This window comes from Besnoitia besnoiti, chromosome V, assembly GCF_002563875.1.
Source record: "Besnoitia besnoiti strain Bb-Ger1 chromosome V, whole genome shotgun sequence".
Taxonomy (NCBI): domain Eukaryota; phylum Apicomplexa; class Conoidasida; order Eucoccidiorida; family Sarcocystidae; genus Besnoitia; species Besnoitia besnoiti.
This window is the reverse complement of record NC_042360.1, coordinates 1,236,779-1,256,709: the sequence shown is the minus strand read 5'-3', so window position 1 is coordinate 1,256,709 and position 19,931 is coordinate 1,236,779. Positions and strand designations below refer to the sequence as shown.

The 19,931-nt window shown below is 63.0% G+C and overlaps 1 protein-coding gene across 1 annotated transcript; it reads right to left on the bottom strand.

Annotated features, from left to right (window-relative positions):
* Positions 1–1,826: 1,826 nt before the first annotated feature.
* Positions 1,827–18,902, bottom strand: BESB_059940 (uncharacterized protein; the record flags this gene model as incomplete). Its single annotated transcript, XM_029364408.1, has 15 exons — positions 1,827–1,934; positions 2,131–3,738; positions 4,062–4,301; positions 4,656–4,913; positions 5,394–5,801; positions 6,238–6,459; positions 6,919–7,740; positions 7,970–8,290; positions 8,738–9,079; positions 9,477–11,714; positions 11,984–12,404; positions 12,556–13,472; positions 14,023–14,640; positions 15,230–17,528; positions 17,836–18,902. The coding sequence occupies 15 exons, from the start codon at positions 18,900–18,902 to the stop codon at positions 1,827–1,829; spliced, it is 11,889 nt and encodes a 3,962-aa protein (XP_029219116.1).
* Between the last annotated feature and the right edge of the window lie 1,029 nt (positions 18,903–19,931).

Genomic DNA, 19,931 nt, shown 5'->3' with positions numbered 1-19,931 from the left:
TCCGCCTTCGCTACCTAGGGGGAGCCCCTAGGACCGACGCGCTTTGTCGCGCAGGATACCGGCCCGCCCTGGCGATTCTGGTGTGCGTCTTCAAGTTCGTCTCTGCATGCAAGAGTGAAACATCTGTACATAAACCGAGTGCATTGGTACGCGCGTGTATATCTCGGCGGAGCCTCGCTCAAGGTGCACTGCACGTGAATAATTCGCATCTGTGCGATACGGGGAACCGGTGAGCAGCAGACGCACGCCACGGCTCACCCCGTGGAGCGCGGAAGCGGTGAACCCTCTCCGCGATGGAGTTGAGTTTTTTCATCCCTCAGAACAGCGCTGCCGAGAGAGAAGACAGCCATGCCTGGGCGAGAGAGTGCCCCTGGTGTAATTTTTTTCTGCGTGCATGCCATGCAAAATACATGAATATTTGTATATACATATACATATATGGAGAGAGAGCGAGAGAGTGCGGCCCACCACCTCTCTTCTGGGCGCGCAACGACTGCGGCCCAGCGTCGCGTTCCTGTTCTGCGACTTTTTCTTTATTCGATGCATCTTCTTGCCTGAGCGAGCCGCGGCTCGCTCTTGAGAGTTCGCCTGTTGAGTTCCTTCAACTCGGCACTGATTGTGCGCAAGAGTTCAGCTCGGTTTTCGAGTGAGTCTGACGGCGCCTGAAGAGGCTCGTTCCACGCGCGTGACTCGTCTCGCCTTTGTTCGGCGCGTGACCCGTCTCGCCTGTGCTCGGCGCGTGACCAACGCGTATCTACAGATTGTTTCCCTACACGAATGAAATGCTGAGATTTACACAAGGTGAAGTGCTGCAGACTAGCTCGAAGAGGGCGGCACACAAACACGTGGAACTAGTAACCGCACGACCGCGCAGGTAGACAGAGGCTTTTATACTCAGACGCCCGGGGCTGAGGCGGCGTGAGGACACGTTTCGCGAGAACAGCACATACCGCCATCAAGACAGCATAAGGCGCTGCTCGCTCTAGGACAACTGCGAAACTAGCCCCGCACAGATACGTGCAGTACTTCCCGGATACATTCTGAAATAAAAGTGTTCACGCTGACGTCGACCGTGCAAGGAAACAAACCACGTTAATAGCTAGGTCGGGACTACGTGAATGCGTCACGTGGAGGTTGATACTTGCAGCGGCTGGAGACAACATCCGACACGCGCCTGAGAGAGCGCATTTCTCTAGGGCACCAACTATGGTTCAGAGGGGCACCGCCACCCGGTAGGCATTCGAAACACGCCGAAAGGTTCCTCCTGAGGAATGCGCTCAAACCCCCTTCGTTTGACCAACGCAAACACACCCCGCCCTTCTTCTGTTCGCTTCAGCCGGCTCCTCGGCGCGAGTTTGCGTGAAAAACGATTACGGAAAACCACGAGACGTAAAATACGCAAATCTAGCCATTCGACTGCGGGAACCGGAGGGAACGAGAGAAGATGACGTGAGCAAGCATATTCTTCAGGTTCGCCAGCCGACCCAAGTGGCACTTCCACGGCCGAACTCCCTACACGGCGACAATCGAAAATTTGGGACGTGTATACAAACATCAAGGCAACAGCCAGCGCTAGGACCTTGCACCCGGAGCACGCACGCGCACATGTTTACAGGCTTGCGCAGGAAAACGCCTCGAGCTGCTGCGCGCAACGGCGATAGAACGAACCGACCCTCGGGAGGCAACGCCCTGCCTGGGCGATGTGCCCACAGCACACGTGTTGCTGCGGCATACGCGTCTCAGGCTCCGGCAGGCCATGAACTTCTGCACGCCAGAATGGACACAGAATGTTTCCAGCCCTTCTCCTGGGCGTTGCTGCGTCTTCCCTAGACATCCAAGCCGAGCATGCGGAAGAGATTCTTGATTTGCTCGTGGCGACTCAGCAGGCGCATGAACCGGGACTTGATGCGCGGGTCCTTCAAAAGCTCCGGATTCTGCAAAAATACACACATGAACGAACCAAGACCTTAGCTGGAGCCTGCGGCGAGTCCCTCTCGCGTCCGTCTACACATACGAATCGGCCCCCATGCAACCTCTTGAGTCCACCACAGAGACGGGTAAAAAACCGCGCCGAAGCGGGCGGCTGCGCTTGCCTGCTTGCTCTGCCAGCAGCCGGTCTCCGCGTCTCACCTGCGCCAACTTGGTGACATCCATGTCTTCGCGCAGCCCGTCTGCGGCGAATTCCTTCCAGCCAGGCACCGCGTCGAGTCCCTGTTCCACGCCTCCTGCGGGTTGCTGGACAGCACGCGGCGCAGCCGCCGCGCCGGCGTATCCCTGGGCGCCGCTGGGCAGCCTGTGTGGCTCCACGTGTCGCACGTCCTCTGCCGCCACCGCCTGCGCCGGCTGGCGGCCGTAGACGCCGCCAGCGACGGGGGGTGCGACTCTCGCGTGCGACGAGGGCAGGCCGCCGGCTGCCTGGGCGTGGGGGTACGCCGTAGGAGCAATCTGCTGCACATGCTCCATCCCTGCGAATTCCATCCCTGCACCTGTCGGCCGCTGACCAACCAACGAAGGCGGAATCTGCGAATGCGGCAAGGCCGCCGCGATCCCGCCCGGGTGGACGCATTGACCCGCCGGCTCGGCGACGCCCAGAAGACTGGCACCAGCGGAGCCGATCGGCGGCTGCCCGCCTTGATGCGCCGGGGGGAACTGACCCGGGACCCTCTGGAGAGCCGTGGGGATCTGAGCGGCAAAGCCGTGCTGCGCCGCTTGTGGCGGCGCGGTCGGCGCTCCTGCAGGCCCGCGGACGAACGCCGAGCCCAACAGGCCATCTCCAACAGGCGCAGCGCCCGCGTGCTGTGGCGCCGCCCCGGCGGCTCCTCGCCCCGCGAGTCCCGGGTCCGCGGCCGCCGCCCCGAGGGCCTGCGGACCCGCTGGCGAAAGCGGCGGGAACGAGGCCGAAAGCTGCGGCACCTGCTTTTGACCAGACCCTGCGAGGGCCTGCGGGGGGAAGCCCCCTAGGGGCCCCGCGGGCCTCTGACTGGAAGACGCGAGATGCGGGAGAGCCGCCGCCGCGGACATCGTCTGATCCGCCATCCCTCCCAAACCGGCCTGCGCCACGCCATGTGGAGCGACCCCCGGGACCTGCTGGGCCAACGCGGCCGCATGCACTGAGGCGTCGCCCACGGCACCAGGATGATGCTGCTGGCAAACTGACCCGGGTACGGAGTTCTGAGCGAGCACTTGTGCCGCCTCTGTCTCGCTTCCTTTCTCTGCCAGCGGAGACGGCGGCGGCGCGGGCGCCGCGGCCGCAGCAAGACTCTGAGCGCCGGCGCCTACGGGAGCAGCAAGCCCGGGCCCGCCCAACGCTCCGGGGGCTGGCGGCGGGGCTGACGCCGGCGGCGCGAGGGCCGCGTTCGGCGGCTTCGCAGTCGCCTCTTCGCTCCCGCCCGGGGAGACTTCAGGGGAGACACTCGCGGACGCCTCTGGAGGAGGCGGCGGCGGAATCGCAGGCGGCTTTTTCTGTAGCGTAAGGCCTCCGGGAACTGCGGCCTCATAGTCGTCGACGTGCTTGCTGGGGGCGCGGCTGCTCGCCTTGGTGCGCGACCGGAACGGATCCCCCGTCGCCGCGGTCCCGCCGTCGTGCGCCCCTCGCCCTGTCCCTGCGGTCGCGGCTGCCGTCGACGCGCCCGCAGCGAAGGCGCCCTGCGCGGTCGCGCCGTACGCTGGCCCACGCCCTGGAGGCGCCGGCGGCGCGGGGACGCCGAAGCAGTCCACCGGCGCAGGGACGCTCACAGACTGAAGAGACACACAGGGATGGACAAACATGGGAGGTCGAATGGAAATATGGTGCGGAAGGCGACGAAAACAACAGCTCTTTCAAGGCAAGAAAAGGCGGATGTGGCGATGCGCATGCGCGCAGCGAACCAGAGCGCAGGCATTCGGAGCTACTTCACCGAAAGACTGGCGAGCAAGGCCGCACCGCGTACAACCACGAGACTAAGACAACGCAGCGCGCGCGCAACATCTGACAGCTGCAACACGTCGAGCAACACGCGCAACTGCACTTCTGAAGCGACCGTCTCCCAGTCTTTGTTGGCTCTCTGAGGCGTCGCCCGCACCTGATGGAAGCGAGCGAGAGGATCCGAGAACCACGCAGGCAGCTGAGGCACGTCGAGGTCTTTATTCTCCTTCCCGTCGTCTTCGCCCGCGGAGGCGCCCGCCTCCCCTGCACGCGGAGCGCCGGCCGCGAGAGTCTCTCCAGTCGCCTGCGAAGAGCCAGTTGCGGCCGCGGACGAGCTGCGCACCTCGCACTGGATGGCCTCGAGACTCACAGCCGCCCACCAGTCTTCGCTGCTTTCCTGTGGGTACCCCGAGAGACACGCAGCGAAAGTAAAAGAGAGTTGAGCAAAAGATGCGCTCAGGCAAGCTCTACATTCCTCTTGAAGTCCTGGCGTATGAGCCTGTAGAGGTTGTCTCCGTCGGCGTCAGAGCTTCTAGCCTCTTCCACCTGAACGCGTACCACCATGCCCCGAAGCCTACATCCAGGCATATATGAATATATCTGTTTATGTCTGTATAAACACACAGTACGTAAAGGCCTGCAAGACGTCTTTGCATGCATGTGGCAATCTGCTCGGCCGCGCTTTGCGGCCCGCCCTGACTGAGGAGCTTGCGGTGACGTGGACTGGCTAAATCCTCAACCCTAAGCTTACCAGGGCTCTGGCCGCCAATGCAGCATCGAGGACGAGACGCAGCGAGTTGTCGCGCACAGGCTGCGCGGCGGGGACTGGCAGCAGCGGGTCCGTCAGCGAGTTCGCGCGCCGAACGGAGACGTTGAACCCGACGTCGCAGTGCGCGACCACGTCCCAGAGGAAGGCCTCCTCCTCGCCGCCCCAGAAGAGGCACTGACGCAGGCTCGGGCAGAGCGCAGAGGATCCCGCTGGCGGGAAGAACGCGGAGCCCTCCAGCAGCTGAGAAAAAAAATCCAGACACAAAGAGAAAGGCGGCGATCTTGCCAAAGCCCTCGGAAGCCGTAAAACACAGCTGCACCGAGCAGAGAGAGCCCAGCACTACACAAGGAGGGATATCAGACAAGCAAATACTTCTCGATGAAAGTTTGAGCACCGGCAAGCCTTTACGAGCGCATACCAAGGCCTAAAATCTCCATGACGTGTACCGGTCGCTACAGTTGCATTGAACGTGCAGGATCTGAATGACGTCTACAGATTCGTGCGACTATGTCTCCACATGCGTTTCCCAGCTCCTCAGCCGTACGCAGGTATCCTGCACAACACCCAGATGTCTCTTCTAGGCGTTGGCAGGAAGAGGCCCCTGGCGAAGCTGCACCAAAGACGTGATGAAACGAAGGCAGTCAAGCATCGAGGGCGTCCTTTAGAAACTAGTGAGCTGGTTGCTTTCTGTTCGTACCAGCGGGGGGGCTCCAGCTTCACCTTGCAAATCTTTCTCTCAGTCTCCTCCGTCTTGGCGAGCAGCACGACGGCCTGCTGAGCGAGCAGCAGCATCTGCTTGCGCTTTTGGGCCTCATCCGCCTTCCTCTGTTTCCCCTTTTCTTCCGCCTTGGGGCCTGCGTTCCTTCGCGGGGCGCGCGAGGCCGAGGAGAAGGCGGAGCTCTGCGCCGCGAGGAACAACTGGCACTGCGACAACAGAGTCTCCAACGCGGAGTGCAGCGGGCGAAGCAGCGCGGGCCGCGGGTCCTCCCTCTGCGAGAGGTCTCCGTTCTTCGCGCCTGCGGGCGCGCTGCCGGAAGAAGCCGCACCCACCTGCGATTCGTTCGAATCCGGTTTCGGCTCTCCATCCGCCGGCTGAAGATCTGCGTAGATATCCAAGTCGTCGATGGACTGCACGCGCCAGGGCAGCACGCGGCACCACAGACACAAGCACGCACGTAGATCTATTGCATCTGTATACACGTATCGATACATATGTAGGCAAATACATATAGTAATACAGTATATATATATATATATATATATATATATATATGAATTTGCATGTGGAGGACGGCTACCAGACGCGGCCACAAATGGACGCAGGATGTGACGCGCGCGAACTGAAATGTATCGCTATTCGCCGTCACCGCTCAAGCCTGCCTGTGCATGCGTCTGAGACGTGCGTTGCGCTCCAGCTTCCTTTTTCCTCCCTGACAGCAGTGTGAACAATTTCCAGCCGACCCGCATGCGCTGTGCCTCCGTCCGCCGCAGAGGCTCATCGCGTCCTCACGAGACTCACGCAGAGAATGCGGCGAGGGCGCTCACTCCCGGCGCCCGCGCTTACCTCCTCTGTACCGGGTTCGCCGAGTGCGCCTTGTTTGCCCTCGGCGGACTGGTCTTCGGAGATGAAGGCCTCCCAGGGGCACACGCTGGCGAGGGAGTCGGACTGCAGCAGCGCGAAGAGCGGTGCAGTGGGATGCGCCGCGTGCCTGAGGAGGAGCTCGACTAGGAGCAGCAAGCGATCTGCCAGGCCGAGCCAGAGATGCGAACTGCGGGCCTCGGGATGCTGCAAAGAGAAGAAGAGCGTAAAAAGGCGACCAGAAAAGATGGGGAAGGCGAGGGCGATTGAGTCCTGCATGCAGCACGAAGAAGGCGGATCGGCTCCCTCCCGCAAGTGGGCGTCCAGCCGAGCGGCGATACAACGAACCAAGCAAAATTTGGTCACCACAGAGATACAGGAAGATACGCGGCGAAAGAAGCAGCCACAGGCGAGCGTCCTGGTTCCGTCCAAGCGGGCTACGCCGAGGAGACCCGAGGAGATCAGAAATGCATAAAGAGGACAAGAGGGCTCTGACTGATCCTGGGCGCTCTCACCGTCGACAGGCCGCTCCTCTGGTGTGTCTGCACTGTAGGGGCTGACGCTCACGAGGTCCAGAAGACGAGGAAACACTTCAACACCAGAGACGCGTGCGACAGATTTTTCCTCCTGTTCGCAAGCAAGTCCACAGCCGTCTCTGTCCCTCACCTGCGCAGCGGTCCGTGTGCGCTCGACGATTTTTCCAAGTAGGGCGCCGAGTTGGAGCGCCGAGTTGGCTCCCGCGGCGACCGCGGTCGCCTCGGTTTTGGCCTCGCCCCTCAGGGGCAGCAGCAGCGCGTCGGTGGAGTGCTGGGGCAGATCGAAAATGACGGTCAGCATCGTGAAGGGATGCGCGCCGAGGGTGACGAGGAACCCGAGAGCCAGCCCGAGGGTGTGGATGCCGAGGCCCGCGGCGTCTGGGCGGTTGCACAGGCCACAGAGGGCCTCGGCGATCTTCCTAATGACCGCGAGGTGATTCGGCACGTCCGCGGCCTTCTCCGCTTGTTCGGGCTCCGGCGCCGCGCCTAGGTACGCACAGGACGCCTCGGAGGTCTCAACGGCCTCGCGCGCGGAGTCCACGAGCCGCTGGTAACACGCGACGATGTTCGTTGCGAGGCGAATGCAGCAGCGCAACAGCGCCTGCGCCACTTCGCGCACACAGCCGCGGCCCTGGGTGTCGCCGGCCGTCACTTCCTGTCGGTCCTCAGCCTGCCCGTTTCCTCTCTTCGTGTCCTGTTCCGCGAGACCTGCCGGCTCCTGGGCCCCCGTGGAAAGCGAGGCTGCAGCGGCGAGTAGAGAGGACGAGGACAGGACTGTGAGACACACCTGCAGCAGACGCGTGCAGGGGAGCGACACGAGCCTCTCTAGCTCAGGCAGCGCCGAGGACGAGGCCTTCGCCTGCAGCGCCACGAGGTGTTCGATGAACAGCAGCAGCCGACACAGACACCGAGACGCCTCCAGTGAGCCCGACGCCGGGACGAACGCGAAGACCTGAAAAGAAGACAGAGGTGCCACGCAACAACAGTGGAAAAAACCTTCTCAGATGGTGCACCCAAGCGGGAACCGGTTCATTCATTAGATCCTCCCGCGTTCATCAAAAACACGAACTGAAAGTCGCACATGGTGTCCTCGCGCTACTACCAAGATGGCAGGCCGTGTTGTCTCCGGCTCCCTCATTTCCCCCCGCCCCCCCCCCCCCCCCCCGATCGCCAGCTCGTACCTCTTCGAGGCTGCCGTTGCCGCATTCGTCGCCCTCCAAGTCCTCCGCGCCGTCAGCTCTGCCGTCCTCGTCCAATTCGCCCCGAGCCTGGCGCTTGTGTCGCTCCTCCTCGACGTCAAACTGCTGAAGGACGCTATCGAGCAGAGTGTCCATGCACTCAAAGAGAAGCGAGTAGACCGGGAACCGATGCGCCGCCAACTGGGCTGCTGCATGGGCGCCGAGCGCATGCAGGGCCGAAGAAGAAGACACGGCGGCCCGCGAGACTATCGAGACGAGGACGACAAGCTCTTCCACTCGAATGGCCTCGTCTTCTCGCATCCACTGCAAAGCGAGGATAGACAAATTCAGATCACCTCGTATAGAACGAACATGTCACTCCACAGGTTGCGGCGACAATAGCAAGGACATCCAAATATTATCTACACATCAATAGGGCTGTAAACATATCTATCTATCTATCTATCTATCTATCTATCTATCTATCTATCTATCTATCTATCTATCTATCTATCTATCTATCTATCTATCTATCTATATATATATATATATATATATATATATATATATATATATTTAAACCTGAACCCTATATATTGATATATATATATATAGATACATATGGGGTCGGCGGGGAATGGCTGACTGCCGTGTGAGTACGAGGAGCACTTCGAAAGCAAGTGACCGAATTGTTTGGAAAACAGCCTCTGCTCAAGATTGACGAGCAACGCATGCAGCCCCAGCTGCGTAGGCGCCCTCCGCGTTTCTCACCCGTCTGAGTGAGGAAACCTCGTTTTTCTCGGGCTCGCCGTCCTGCGCGCTGTCGCCTTTCTCGTCCTCGCCCGCAGCAACTCCCCACAGCGTCTCCTTCAGTAGCCGGTAGACTTCGGCGACGTCCTCGCCCTCCTCCTCTGCGCCTGGTCGCCCCTTGCCAGCGCGCGAGACGGACTCGTTGTCCTCCATCGGCACGATGCCCTCGTCCCCCATGGAAAGCCTTCCAAAGACCGCCGCAGCCCCGAGGAACGCGGACGAAGAAGACACTGCAGCCGCGATCTCTTCGGTCAAGTCGATCTCGCAGCAAAAGTAAAGCGGCAGCGAGTCAGACTCAAGTTTCTGAACAGACGCAACACAGACGCAAGGCCGCAACAGCGCAGCACTGAGAAGAGCCTCGAGCGCTGCTGAAGAAAGGAGGACAAACGGCCAGCACGCGCGAGAGACTGATCTGCAGAGATCCACCAAGGCATGTATGACTGCACCTCAGAAACGTGCCAAAAATCCCCGAAACAAACGCCACGACTTCTCCTGCCACAAGCGAGACACCCGAGAGACCAAACAGCCCTGCAGCGACCAGCAGTAACGAGCCACATCCGCAACGAGGCCCTCTGGGAGCCAGCGATGTCTCACCGGCACATGTGAGGAATACAGCGGGGCACGGCACGCGTCCGGCCGGCGTGGATAGAGTGAAGGCGGCAAACAAAGACTCGGTCACCCGATTTTTTCATCCGCTCACCTTTCCCTGTTTGGCTCCCGCCATAACGCTCCTGGAGGTCCCCCGTCTTCCAAAGGTCTTTTCTGCGTCTCTCTCGCTCTGTTCGGCGTCGCCGGTCTTCGGCGCGGTCCAGTCGAGCGCACACATTTCCAGGAGGGAGAAAACGCGCGCAGAAAGCGTGATCCCTGGCGGCAGCATCGCGGCGACGGTGGCGCTGAGTTGGTTCGCCGGCTTCTTGCTTCTCGGGTCGGCGCCACCCGCGCTCTTCTTCTCGCGCTCGCGCTTGGCTTCTGCGGCCGCCGTCGCGAGCTCCTGGGGCGTGACGCCGCCGCCGCAGATCGGGGGCCGGCGGGCCGAAGGCAGCAGGTGGAAGGAGTGCGGCGCGGCGGGCAGGATCGAGGAGAAGGAGCCCAGGGAGGTGAGTAGCAAGAGACAGCCCTGCTGGAGGGCGGGCAGCGAGGCCGCGCCAAAGCGAATCAAATGCTTCACGAGGAAGGCCTGCGACTCTCGGAAGTTCTGGAACCACAGGAAGAAGAGCCGACAGCACCACGCGAGACACAAACGCGCCTGCAGACACGCGCTGCCGTGACCCACAGCCTCCGCGCCTGCGACCCAGCGCGCCGTCCGCGCCAAGAGACACGCCACAGACGGCGCCGAGGAAGAAAACAGGGAGAGGTCGGATTCCCCAGCAGACGACAGGAGCGCGTGAGGCGGAAGAAGAGGGTGCTCGCAGAAGGCAGGCTCAGCGCTCAAAGCGGAGACATCCGGAGAGGCAGGTACGTCCGCGTCCTCCGCCGTCTGCAGTCGTCGCCCTTTGCCTCTGCGTCTTCGCGCCTCCACGCCGGACGCGGCCGCCACGACCGCGCGGGCCTCCGCCTCCCAGGAGGCCCCGCCGACCCACTCGCCCATCGCGAACAGCCGCCCCGTGAGGAGAAGCAGCAGCTGAAGGAGATCCAGATTCCTGTAGCCGGCCGCCTCCTGGTAGGCTTCCTCTTCTTCGTCTTCGGCACCAGGGCGTGTGAGGCCGTGCAACACGTTGTAGAAGAGCATGAGCAGCGCGCGGACGAGCGGGAGCGTCCGTTGCCGGGTCTCGAGCCACGCTTGCATCCGCGCGCCCTGAAGCTGCCAGCCAGCCATGGTGGCGAGGTTGCGCATTGGCGGCTCCAACAGGGCCACACAGCGAGCCAGACACGACACGAGGGCCTTCTGGCCGTCAGGCGAAAGAAGAAAGAGACCGAGCCCCGGGTGAATGGGGACGCCGTCCGCCAGGCCCACCTTCTTGTACAGAGTCTGCTTGTGGAAAAAGAGAGACTCCTCCGCTTCCGCCTGTCCCGCGGCGCCCGTCTCGCCCTCTGCGTTGGCCTCCGAGAGGCCACTCCGCTCCAGTGGTCCCAAGCCGTCTCGATCCAGCCTCTCGCCGCCCCACGCAGCCACGTCTTCGCCTCCGTCGTCCTCGATGGCAAGTCTGGAGGCGAACTGCGTGCCGTCGTCGCCCTGCTTCCCGCCGTTCAAGCCGGCGGAGTCGCGATCCAGGGAGACGTCCAGAGAGCGATCTTCTGAAGACAGGAAAAACTCGATCTCCTCTGGTCCCGCAAACAGCAACACGTGAGGACACCGCCGCACATACAGCGTCAGCAAACGACTCGCAAAGAGGGCGCTCAGCGGCGCCTCCTCCGGCGGGCGGTCGCCCTCTATCTCCCAGGCATCCGCCTCCGCCGCCTCTCCGCGCTGCCGATCAGCCTTTGCGTCACACTCCTCGGCGGCTGCTTTTCCTTTCTTTGGCACAGCGGAGAGTGCGGGCGAAGGCCGAGCCCCTGCGGACGCCTTCAGCTCTGAACACCATGCGACGTCAATCAACTCGACGCCTTGACCTCCGTCAATGCCGCCCAGCATCGCCGCAGGCGACGCCACCCCTGCGGCGCCGCCGCTGGGGCCCGTACTCGCCGCTCCCGCCGCTGCTCCCGCGCCGACCGCGACACTCGGAGCAGCCCCGGAGCCCTTCACGCCGCCCGCGGGAGCCGCACCGGCCGCAGCGGCCGCGGCCTGCAGCAGGCGGAGGGCGCAGGGCGGCTGTGCGCACCGAATCGCGTCGACCAGGGCCCGCGGAGACGGCGGGGGCGGCAGAGCAGGAGAAGAGGAAAACAGAGAGGATAGCGAAGGAAGCGAAGTCGCCGACCGGTCGAGGGGGTCGTAGAGTGGAAGCAGGGCGTCGTAGAGCGAAGCAATCCGCGAGCGGAGCGCGCGGTCGCCCCTCAGAAGCTGCGTCAACCACATCGGTCATGTGCAGAACACAACAGAACGAATCACACGGATCAGCGAGGAGGGCATGCGACGGCATGCGCACGGGGAACGAAGGGCGGCGACGTGGCAGCAGTTCAGTTATTCGCTTAACACAGAGTCAAAAACGCAGAGTCTGCTCCCTCCACCCGTGTTGGATTCCCGCGTGTTTTATCCTGAACGCAGGCCCTCAGCCCCCCCCGTCCCTCTACACTTTCCCTCCTTCTCGCCTGCCACAATGAAGGCCTCACCGTCACAATGTCGCAGTGCGTGTCGGCCTGAATGAAGCTTCTGCATCCAAGGTTGCCTTGCAGCGCACCGAAGCTTGCGTCACCCTCTGCATCCCCCGTGTGTCTCTGCTCGCCCGCGCCGAAGGGGGTCGCGGGCGCCTGCGCGGCGCCCGGCGCCGGATCTGCCTCGCGCAACTGCGACACCAGGAGCGCGAGAGGCCGCAGTGCGACGAGGATGAGAGGGCCGCAAGGCAAGAGGAAAGAAGCGTGTTCGTCCTCTGAGAGCAGATGCCAAACGAGGCAGACGAGGCTTCTGAAGCAGACAAGCAGCTCCGCTGACGGCCCTTTGAAGCGCAGGCAGGAGTAGTCGCCCGCCACCTCGCCCTCTTCGAGGTCGCCCGTAAGCGCGGCGGCGGTCTCCGCCAGGAGCATCACCAGGAGGCTGCAGGGAACGGGGCAATGCAGAAAAGGAAGAGCGTGGAATGAAGAATTACCCTTCCAACGAGAGTGCGCAGGCATCGCAGTTTGCGCGGAAGACGAAACAGACACAAGCCGAAGCAGCGAGCCTATTTTCGAGAGTGCGTGAGCCTCACATGTCGGCGTGTCGGAGCCGAAAGGCCGCGGCGACCGCTTGACGGCCTCCAGGCGTTTCGGTCAGTCGTTCGAGGGCTTGCAGGTCCGCGACGTCGATGGCAATCGTCTCGTCGCATGCCCTGTCCACCGCGGCCTCGACGGACGCCTCGCGTTTCTCCCTCGGTCGCACGGACTCTCGCCGCCGCGGAGCGAAGAGAGGAGTCTCCATCAGCTTCTCGAGGAGCTGCAGTGCAATCAGGTGCAGCTGCGTCGACGCCGCAATGTGCAGCGCCATTACTCCAGCTTCTTCTTCCTTTTTCGAGGGCAGCAAGGCTTCGCTGAATCCCTGCTCGGCCGGCCCCAGCAAACGCAGGTAGTCCTGCGGCCCGGAGGCCGCTTCCAGCTCCTCGCCACCGCGTCGCGCCGCGAGCAGCGCCCGCAGGAACTCCATCGGAACAGCACTCCAAGAGGGCGGCGCGCTGAGTCCGATGCTGTGGCGAGGCCCCTGGTGCACAGGAGAAGCGAGCGCGAGTAGGTGGCGATTCAGCGACGTCGCGAGGCGGTGGCTCTGGGCGTTCAGCGGGTCGGGGAGATGCGCGACGCGGGAGAGCAGCAGCTGTCCGCAGGCGTCGACGTAAAACAGCAGCGCCTGCGTCGCCTCGGGGCAAGAGGCGAGAAAGAGAGGCCCATTGCTGGCGCGCAGCAGCAAAAGCAACAAACTGCGCAGCGACGAGAGGAGCCGCAGGTCGGCTGTCGAGGGGCACAGAACCAGCCCCAAGCGTGCGTACAGACACTGGACCAGAACAGCAAGGGAAACGATGCAGAAGCGAGAATGCATGAACGCCTGAAGGTACAGTGGAAGCGAAGGCCGCGAACAGACGACGAGGGACGCCGCGCTCCATGGGTGAGACGGCGTCAGCGGCCACGACAGATCGACCTGCAAACAAAAGCGACCTCGATACGAAAACACGGTGTGTGCTGTGAAATCGCGTAGATGAACACAAACCGAGACGCGCGAGAGCCTCGGGCTTCGGAGTGGCACGCGACGAATGCAAACATACGCAGGAGGGAAAACAACATGATTGAGATTCTCGAAGAGCAGAAGCCCGATAAAACCGCAGTTTGTGCCCCCGATAACTACGGAAGTTGCAAAGAGCTGGAAACACTGTGCAGTGTAGAGGCTCGTGTGACTCATCGTCCGCATATGGTGCGGCTTTAGTCTTTCTCTCCCGGCCGGTCTCCCACGCACAAGCCGCCGGCCCTCGAGAAAGGCCTCTCCCGGAAGAGAAGTCAGGCGAGCGATCCCACGCAGGTTCCTATTAACATGCGTGGAAAACAGCGCGCTGCGGCCGGTGAATCGATGCAGAGTGGAGAGTACCGCACTAAGGCGTCATGCACTCTGTATGGGTCCCCCCAACACACTGGATGTCGCCGCTTCTGCAACTCGGAGCATGGCTTCGCGCCGCGGCACTTCGTGTGGAACTCACCTCGACTCGCTCGTCTCGGCTCGCCGCAATAGCCGAGGCAGGGAGTGTCTGGTGAAGCAGCTGCAGGTTAAGGCGCCCCACAGTCTCCGCGGCGAGAGACACCCAGCCGTCGCCCTGTAGCACGCTCGCTGGCAGAGGCAGGCGCCCTGCTGAGGCCTTGGAAGAACCTGAAACGAGGCCGCCGGAGGTCTCGTCTTTGCTCTTGGAGCCCAGCCCGAAGGAGAGCGAGGCGAGGAACGCCGAAGTCGCGGCCGCCGGGGGGGATGCCTCGTCAGCCGGCCCGCGAGGAGCCGACGGCGGCGCGCGGACAAGCGAGAGAGTCACTTGCTGAAGAGACGTCAAGAGCGAATACGACTTTACGCGGGAGAGGAGGACGGCCACCAAGCGCTTCAGGTGATACCTGCTGAATGAGAGCTGAGTCACCAGGGCCTGCAGGAAGTGACAGTACAAGCTGCGCTTCTCAGAGGTCGCCGCGTCAGACGCCTCGCGCGCCTCGTGCTGCATCGTCACGTCTTTCTCGCCCTCCCGGGTCTCCGCACCAGCGCCCTCTAGCGCCAGCGCCTCAGCAGAGGGTGGCGAGCTAGACTTCAGGGCATCTGCACGCGGCTCCGTTTGATCCTGCACAAGCCAAGCCAGCGCAGCAAACACAGACCAGCTGAAAGCGAGCGACACGCAAGCGGGGAAAAACACTGTCACGCAGCATCGTCCCTGCCCACCAAAGCGAGTTACCACACAGCCCTCTCAGGTTTCAAGTAGATTCAAGTAGAACGGTTGCGCTGGCAACGACCCAACGACTCCCGGTGAGAGGTAGACCTGCGCAGCGAGGCTCCTCCATGAGTGGAATGAAATCCATACGTCGACGTCCTCACACCAGGGAGCGCTGCCCCCCCGTTCGGGCCTCAGTCCCCCCGTTTGGAGCGAGGAGACAAATGACCAGACTGGGAGGAAGGGCCAACTCGCCGACAACTTTGACAAGGAATCGAATCGCCGCACAAGGATGCAGACAAGGCAGCGAAACCGGACGCGGCCGGCGCGAGCAAACCGCAGAGAGGATGTCACAGACTGCTGACCGGCCTGCTCGGCTCCAGTCACTCTCCACAGGCGCAAGCCGAGGAGACAGGCCGGCTCCAAGGCATGGACCATTCAGGAAGGAGAAAGGAGTGTGGCCAAAACACGCTGTTCATCTCCACTAAATCTGCCGTCTCACCCATCCAAGAAATCTCTCCATGCCTTGGACGTGCGACACGAGGACCAGCAGGCACTTGAGCGCCTCGACTTTGACCTTCCAGCCTCTGACCGCAACCTTCTCGGTCTTCGCCTCCTTCGTCTTCTCGGCGATCCACGCGTCTTCTTCGCGTTCGTCTTCGGCGCTCGCTTCTGCCCCGCCCCGAGTCTCCGCGGCGCCCTCGGGCTCCGTCTTCGCTTCCTGGCGATTCGCCTTCGCAGATCCTCGCGCAGGCGCGAGCGCGGGAAGCACTGGAGCCTCAACCAGAATGGAGACTAGCAACTCGATCGCGCCTTCGCTGACGAGCAACGAAGCAGTCTCCCTCAGCAGCGCGAGTCGTCGCATAAGCCGCAGCACCAGAAGCAACACAGACGGCGTCGCCACGAGCCCTGCGGCGCCCGAGCCGAACGAGGACGACGCCGCAGAGTTCGCGGTGCACGAGAAAGACACAAACAGCGACGACTGCGAGGCGGAGCGCGGCCGGGGCGCAGAGGGGGAACGAGCCGGCGCGGCTCGCGCCGCGGCAGAATCCTCCTTGCTTTCTTCTTTCTCAGAAAAGAAGACTCTCCGCACTGAAGACGGCGGAGTCTCGTCTTCGGCGCCATCGTCCTCTCCCTTTTCCTTCTGCGCCGACTCGCCTCGCGCTTGTTCTTCTTTGCCCGACCTCTCCACCCGATGCGCCTCCGCAGGGGACGACTCGCCTCGCGCGTTGCCTTGCTGCGCCGTCTCGTCGCCGCCCGCCCCCGCCTCACGCGAAGGTCTCTCTCGCGCCCGTCTCGCCCCAGTCTGCTCCTGCTCTCTGGCCCTCCACTCGCCCCAGGCCTGACGCACCATGGCTTCGAGCCCCAGCAGCTGCAGCGCTGTGTGCACGGCGTCACCCCCCGCGCAGCCCTCCTGAATCACATCGCCGAAAGAGGTCTCTGCCTTTTCTCGGTGCTGGGTCGCTGCCGCGGCCTCGCTGCTGCCCGCGCCAGCGTGGGCTGCCTCGTCGGCGAGCTCCTCCTTCGCGCGCGCCTGCGTCGCAACTCCGACCGCCCCTCTGGCCTGCGAGTCTCTCGCGCCCAACGAGGCGCGTCGTGTGCGGTAGCTCTTCGCCAGAATGCTCCGGCGCGCCTCCTGCGCAGCTGGGCCCAGAACTAGGGACTCCAGCACTCCGCAGGCAGAGGCTGTGAGCAGCAGAAGAACGTCGGGAGAGAAGGGCGCGGCCGCCGCCAGCGCTGCGGAGAAAGCCGACGCCAGCGGCACGTCTGGGACTGAGACGAAACCGGCAAACAAACGCGAGACGACCTGGAGGGCTTCCGCCCAGAAGGCCGCCGGCGGAATGACGACAGACACGCACGCTGGGGGCGCTGGGAAGGCGTCGTCCTCCCCGTCGCCGCCGAGCCGTGTGCCCGGCGCGTGTGACCGCAGCGCTGGCGACGAGAGAGTCCCCCCGTCGTGACCCGAGTCCTGTTTGGCTTTGCCGTCACTCGCCGGCGCGGAGGACGGCAGATCGTTGATGCGCCGCTCGGTCTCTGGAGAGGCAGGAACGCCCTCTTTCGCGGCATCCCCTGCTGCATCGCCGTTTGGCGCTCGGTGGCCGTCTCCCTCCCTCGCGTCGTCGCCTTCGCGAGGCGTCCGCGCGCCCGAAGCGTAGTCGATCGAGTCGGGGTCTGCATCTCTGCGGCGCTCGCCAGACGTCTGCTTCTCGCGCTCCATCCACTTACCCCTGTTTTCCTGTTGGCTCTGCCTGGCGGGTTCCTCGTCGTTGCTCATGACCACATCCACCTCTCCTTCGCCGTCGCACGCGGCCCCGTCTCCGCTCTTTCGGGCGCCTTCTAGCTCTGTCTCCCGTTTGGCCTCCTGTCCTTCGAGCTTCCTTTTCCGCCAAAGATCGCGTTCCTTCGCGTCCTCCTCCCCGGAGGCGACGTCTGCGCCGCGCCTCTCGCCTTCCTTCTCCTCGCCTATCGCCTCCGCCGGCCCCGAAGAGGCGGCGTTCGCCTCAGCCAGCCAGGCCGCGAGGCTCTCGTGGATGGGACTGAGGACTGCCACACGCATCATCTCGTTCAGGCGGGCGCCGGCCGCCACCGCGCGCCTCTCCGGCACCGCGCGGAGGCCCAGCAAAACGGGCAAGGGCGACGATGCAGCGGACGCAGCAGAAGACGCAGCTCCGGAGGCGCCTGGCGGCGCGACTGACGACGCGAGGGACGCCACGGGAGCCTCTGACAGCGGAAGGCAGTCAACGAAAGAAGAGGACGCCGCAGGACGACCGGGGCGAGCGCGCAGATTAGAATGAAAGGACCTAAAAACAAGCGACAGAGTGGGAGACACTAACGCATGACGCTGGCTTCAGTCGAATCGTATCTTCGAGGAGGCCAAAGTACTTTTCGCTCTGCAGGCCGGTGTCTTAACGGACGGGGCACCACCTGCACGACGAGGCGGAAACGCGCGACAGTCGACGCCTTCACCTCCCCTGTGACTTAGGCAGACGAAAAGGGACTCGCATGCCCACAGAGTCACACGCGTATGCAGCATATGCGCTCGCTGAGGAGTTGCCCTCTCTGTATTCTAGACGAGCATGGAACCCTCTCCTCTCGGCCTTTGCTTACCCTGCGGCGGTGCTGTCACTGAGTGCGCGGCCGAGCACGACGACTGAGAGGGTCTGATAGTTTCCGTAGAAAACCAGCTGGTCAACAACCACATCCTCCTCGCCTCGCTGCTCTCCGTCTTGCAGTTTGTCGTCGCCCTTCTCGCAGGCCAGCGCGACCCACGGGACCTGCGTGGAACCTTCGGCGCTCGTTCCCTGGTTGTTGCTTGCGCGAACTTCCGCCTCGCGCGCCACGGCCGCATTGGGCGTGAGGAGACGGTAATGAGGTGTCTTCCTGCTTCGCGGCTGCCCAGTCGCCGTATAGTCGGAAATCCTGGGGAGCACGCGCGCGTAGCAGCGCACGTCGCAGTCAACAGGGGCTGGCGCCGCCTGGCTCTCAAAGTCAATGTGAGGATGAATCTTCTCGCCAGGCCCGAGGAGGACTACGCTTTGAAGCGACACGCCAGTGCCCAGAAAGTCGATCACGTCCGTGAAATACCCGCTCTCTTCTTCACTCACCGCAGGAGGGTGCGTCAGGTGCTGAAGAGCCACGATCACAGCCGCGCTGTCAGAAGCCTGCGTCGGCGGAACCCCCGCACGGCTTTTTTCGAGCCTCTGAAGTCTCTGCAGGTGCAGCAGCTCCAAACACGGATGCAAGGTGCCCGCCGAAGCGGCCTTGGGGCCTCCCTGCGCAGGCGCAGCGGGTGCGTGATGGCCCGCCCCCGCGCCGCTCGCTGGGCTCGAGGCCCCGTGAGGGTAGAGCCCGTGCCGCGGCCCCGCGCCCGCGTAGAGCGACCCCGAGGAGGTCGCGAGAAAGGCGCTGCCGCCTGCTGAGCTCCTCAGCGCAGCCGCCGCGTGGGGCTGGGTCTGAGCAGCGTGCGCAGACGGGGCAGCCCCTGCCCCAGTGGCCGCCGCGTGGGCGTGGTGGTGCGCGTGGTGGCGAGACGGCGGCGGGAGGAAGGGGACGCTGGAGCCCAAGCCGGTCGCGCCCGGCAGGCCCAGAGGCCCCGAACCGAGCCCCGATCCCAAGCCCGCCGTAGCATTCTGCTGCGACGCTGCCTTCGTCCCCCGGGGGTGGGGCTGCAGCATTGCAGCTCAGAAAAGAGAAAACGGGGGGAAACAGACGAATCGAGAAAATCAAGGGAGACAGAAAGGCAAACTGTCGAAGCCGGTCGAGGCGAGGCAATCCACGGAGGTACCGCAGCGACTACCGGCGAACGACAAGAGAACACACGCGAAATATGAGATGCCCGAGCAGGACGAGAGAGAGACGACAGTGGAAGGGCGGAAAGAGGGTTTCCCAGCACTGCGATTTCAGAGGTGACAGACTCAACCACGCAGAATAGAGGGCACAGAGTTCACCAGGAGGGACCTCACCACACTGCAACACGCAGACAGAGTTTACCAGAAAATGCAGAAAGCAAATCTTCAGAATCCAGAGTAACGGACGGGGGCGAGCAGCGAGACGAAAAACTGACTGGGGGGCTCCGAGCGGGGATGACTCACGATCAGCGTGAGCGAAGAGGTCGCCCTCCTGCAGGAAACGTGGAAACGAAAGGCGGTGAAAGCGGGAGCAAACCGCGAGAAATAGAGCCAGCAGACGCGAGGCATTCGCGGTGCCTCGCAGAAGGAGGCTCGGGAAGCGCTGATACGTCGGAGAAAAGGGAGAGGATCGCGGCCGCAGAAGGAGATGTGCAGGCTGCAGCGGGAAGTGCGGAATGGGAGCAGGCGAAAGCGGCGAGCCCGCCGGTGATAGTGACGGAGAGGGAGAGAATAGGACAGGGAGTGCTGGAGAAAAGGGGGAGTCAAGGCGGACGTCTGCGGCTTTTGTAAAACGTGGACGTCGGAGGTCCTCAAGGAGCACGAAGCGGAGAACAGCAACGGGAGAAGGAAACGCAAAGGAGACCTGCCGTGGAAAGACACGCGAAAACGGGGGGAGGAGACTAATTGATGAAAAGACACGCGAAGACGTCTCCAGAGAAAGCACGCGAAGTCAAAGAAAGAGGAGAAGAGGAAATAATCCCCTCTTTCTGAAGCGACTTTCCCGTGGGCATGCAACCAACGAGAACGAGCCTGTGGCAGCTTGCCGCTGAAAAAACCCCACGCGTTTCCTGCGAG